This window comes from Morone saxatilis, unplaced genomic scaffold, assembly GCF_004916995.1.
Source record: "Morone saxatilis isolate NCDOM2014 unplaced genomic scaffold, NCSU_SB_2.0 Contig12, whole genome shotgun sequence".
Taxonomy (NCBI): Eukaryota; Metazoa; Chordata; class Actinopteri; family Moronidae; genus Morone; species Morone saxatilis.
The window spans coordinates 27,970,930-27,974,276 of NW_023339674.1; the positions used below are offsets into that span (position 1 = coordinate 27,970,930).

The following is a 3,347-nucleotide window of genomic DNA, read 5'->3' on the forward strand; positions in this document are numbered from 1 at the left end:
ATTTACCATTTACCATTTACCAGTCCAAAAAGAAAATATCAGGCCCCAGGTTAAATATCAGGCCCCAGGTTAAAATACAGTTCATGCAGGTTGCAGATTTATTCCTAATAAAGAACACTGTGACTGTTTTTAGAGATTGTGTTACTGCAATGATTTATTTGAGTGTTTTTCTTGTCCTCTTCTTCTCTAGGTCACATCCGCGACCCCAACAACCAGGTGCAGGTTGTGAAAAACCTGCGCATCTGTGTCAACAATGTTGTGATAAGTCCAAACACAGTGTCTGCTGCCCTCAGTCCCGCCCAGTGTCGACTGCTTAATGAAGTGGTGTTATCCTGCCAGCCGCAAGAGGGTGCTGTGACCAATATGATCACAGCAGGAGACTATGACCTCAACTTCAGTGGTAAGGACTGGAGCTAAATGATACAGGATACTTAAAATCAATGCCAGTTTTGATATTTAGAAAATCAGATGACAATATATCAGCCTTTATGAATTTTTAAACAGAAACACGTAACACAAACCTTCATCTAGGGTAAGGATCCCTCCCTTACCTGTCAACTGTCTGGTAATTTTAAGTAGAAGGAGACAGATATTAAAAATACATCACTAAAATTTATAATTTTATAAGGATACAGGATTACAATGCTACACCGGTGGCCGTTGCACCACAGGTATTCAGATCCTGAAAATAGCAACACTGGCAACACTGACTATTTAATGTTCATGTATTATTCTATCCAGTTTATTCATAGGAGTAAATGCTACTGCAGAAACTAAACAAGTAATGTGCGGTGCATTAGAGGAGTTGACTGTAGTGGTTAGCTTAGCACGCATGGCTGATGCAACGACTTTCACTCTAAAATATAAAATAAACAAATTAGGGGGCATGGTTTATTGTCATTTAAGTAATTTGTTATTTTACATGCATATGAGCACCTCACTATGAAGTCACGTAACAGACCCGCAAACAAAGACTCTGGGCAGCTCATTTGTGATGCTTTCAGGCCACTGCTTTCAGGGATGAGCCAAGAGTGGAGTGCTATCTAGTGGACAATCTACACAGTAGCGCCAGTAATAGAAAAACAGCTCAGGTACACATTTAGCTTTCCATTACTTTAATTTCTTGCAAGTTATCAGCTGTCACAAATACATACCAATTTATCTGCAATAATCTAAAAATTTGCTGATAAAAAAGTGTCCATCTGTGGGATAGATGAAAAAACTATATTTAATCTCTGTTGTTTGAGTTGAGCTTAGACTATAGACATAAATACTGTAAAGTTGCAGGTTGCCATTATTTACCCTTTGTCAACAGGAAAAGGGGCAAAACGTTTAATGTTTGTTCAGATCCCTGTCAGCCGCTGTAACAACAACAGTAGCTCTTCCTGGGATCTACACAATGTATTTGCATAAAAACAAAAGAGTGACATAATATCTGACACAATAAGACTCGACAAACACTGAGTAATAGATATGGTGCCGGTTAAGCTGGAAGCTGGTTTTAGCAGCTCCGAGTTTGTTTAGTTAGTGTTTGTTAAACCATCATTGAACAATCATTAACCTTGGACCATAGACACTAAACTTTTTATTTACTTTTTCACCATTTGAATACTCATGGTGACTGTTGACTGTTGACTGTGCTGCTAGACCACTGTTGTCTGCACTCGAGAAGAGTTGATTATGGAGGCATAGTATTTACCATGTGAGTTCTTATGTTACTGTTGTGGTCGTATACAGTACATCCCACACTCTGCCAACGCAGATGCAGCGTGTGAATGCTGTTATAGTCAGGTTCTGACCTAGCACATTCATTATAATCTCTGGGGATTTTAACCATATCACCTTGAGAAAAACTCAACACTGAAAGTGCTGGGACTCTGAACTGGAACACCTACATCTCGAGAGCACTCTTCACTGTGGCAGTTAGGACCACAAGCTAGTCCACCTCAAGATAATTAGTCCAGCAGCACTTTGTTACCACAGGAAAGAGGAGATGGAGCTATGTTGGACTGTTTTGAAATGACAGACTATTAGGTCTTTGTGAGTCACATAGGGAGGATATCGAGTGTCTTTCACATTGCATCTCAGATTTTATTATAATTTTATTTAATATATGTTTTCTTTGTGTGTGTGTGTGTGTGTGTTTTCTTGTGCATTTTTGTGTGGCCTGAAGGGGCTACAACTGACATTTCATTGTCAAAGTGTAGTTAGTAGGAAATGAAAGCCCCTGTTACATTGACTGAATCAATTGTCAACTGTCAGTTTCAGACTTCTATAATGCTTCTCCTCCCTGGTTTTTCCATTGAACACCTGTAAATTAATTTTGAATGTGGAGACCTTGAAAGAAATGGGATTTTGCTAACATAAGCCCTGGCTCTGCTTCCACCTATCAGATCACTCTCTTAAAGCTAGCACCCCCTGGTACAGTGCCTGGAAAGAAACACTGTTGGAAGTCAGCACCTCCAAGCACTACACAGGTATCAAAGTCTCCTGGCTGATGTGTGGGTAGTTATAGTCCTCTTAGCTCTGACACACCTTCCCTACTCCTCTCCCTCTGGTTTCCAGTAGCTGCACTGTCTTGTGGGCGTCTCTATTCTTTTGTTACAATGTAGTGGGTGCTTATTTTTTTGTATTTATTAAGATTGGTGAAGAATTTTATTTTTATTTACATTTGAACCATAATTTCCATGATTCAATTATCCTTTAATTTTACCCTCAATTGTGAAGTAGTTTGTATTGTCTGATTGAATATGTGAACTTTAAATTAATCATTGATCCTCTATACTATTTATTAATTATGATATAATAATTATGAGATAACTGCTGATGATGGTTTACAGGTACATGTGATAAACTAATAGTACAGGCACTATAAACAGTCTCTCGTAATGACAGCTCTTCTGGTGCTGTTGGAGAACCTTGATGCCACACAATCATTTAATTGCAATTTTTCTTTGCTGTCCTAATTGACAAGTCTAACAAGTCTTGGAGCGGGCTGGGCACATCAATATGCACATATACATCCATTTATTAGGAATTTAACAATATATTGCGAGACAGTTTAATCAATAATAAAACATTTAATTTATAGAGTGCTTTTTAAGAAACTTGAAGACACTTCATAGGAGTTAAAAAGGAAAAGAAAAAGCTAAAAACAACACACTAAGAAATTCTAGCTTTTTTACAACTGTCAACAATAACTAATTGTTAAAATCATTAAAAGTTGTTCTGAAAAAGTGGGTTTTGATCATTAATTTTAATTTGGATGGATCAGTACAGTCACGGATTTGTTTGGGGAGAAAGTTCCACAGGGAGGGGGCAGCAATGGAGAAGGCTCTGTTGCCCCA

At 38.1% G+C, this 3,347-nt stretch overlaps 1 protein-coding gene across 1 annotated transcript in view; it reads left to right on the forward strand.

Moving 5' to 3' along the window:
• Nucleotides 1-190: 190 nt before the first annotated feature.
• The window catches only part of trappc8 (trafficking protein particle complex 8), a gene marked incomplete at its 5' end in the record, with an annotated part of 20,754 nt that continues 17,597 nt past the window's right edge, over nt 191-3,347 (forward strand). Inside the window, 2 exon segments of the mRNA XM_035652946.1 lie at nt 191-400; nt 2,394-2,477. Coding sequence (XP_035508839.1) covers nt 191-400; nt 2,394-2,477 — 294 coding nt within the window.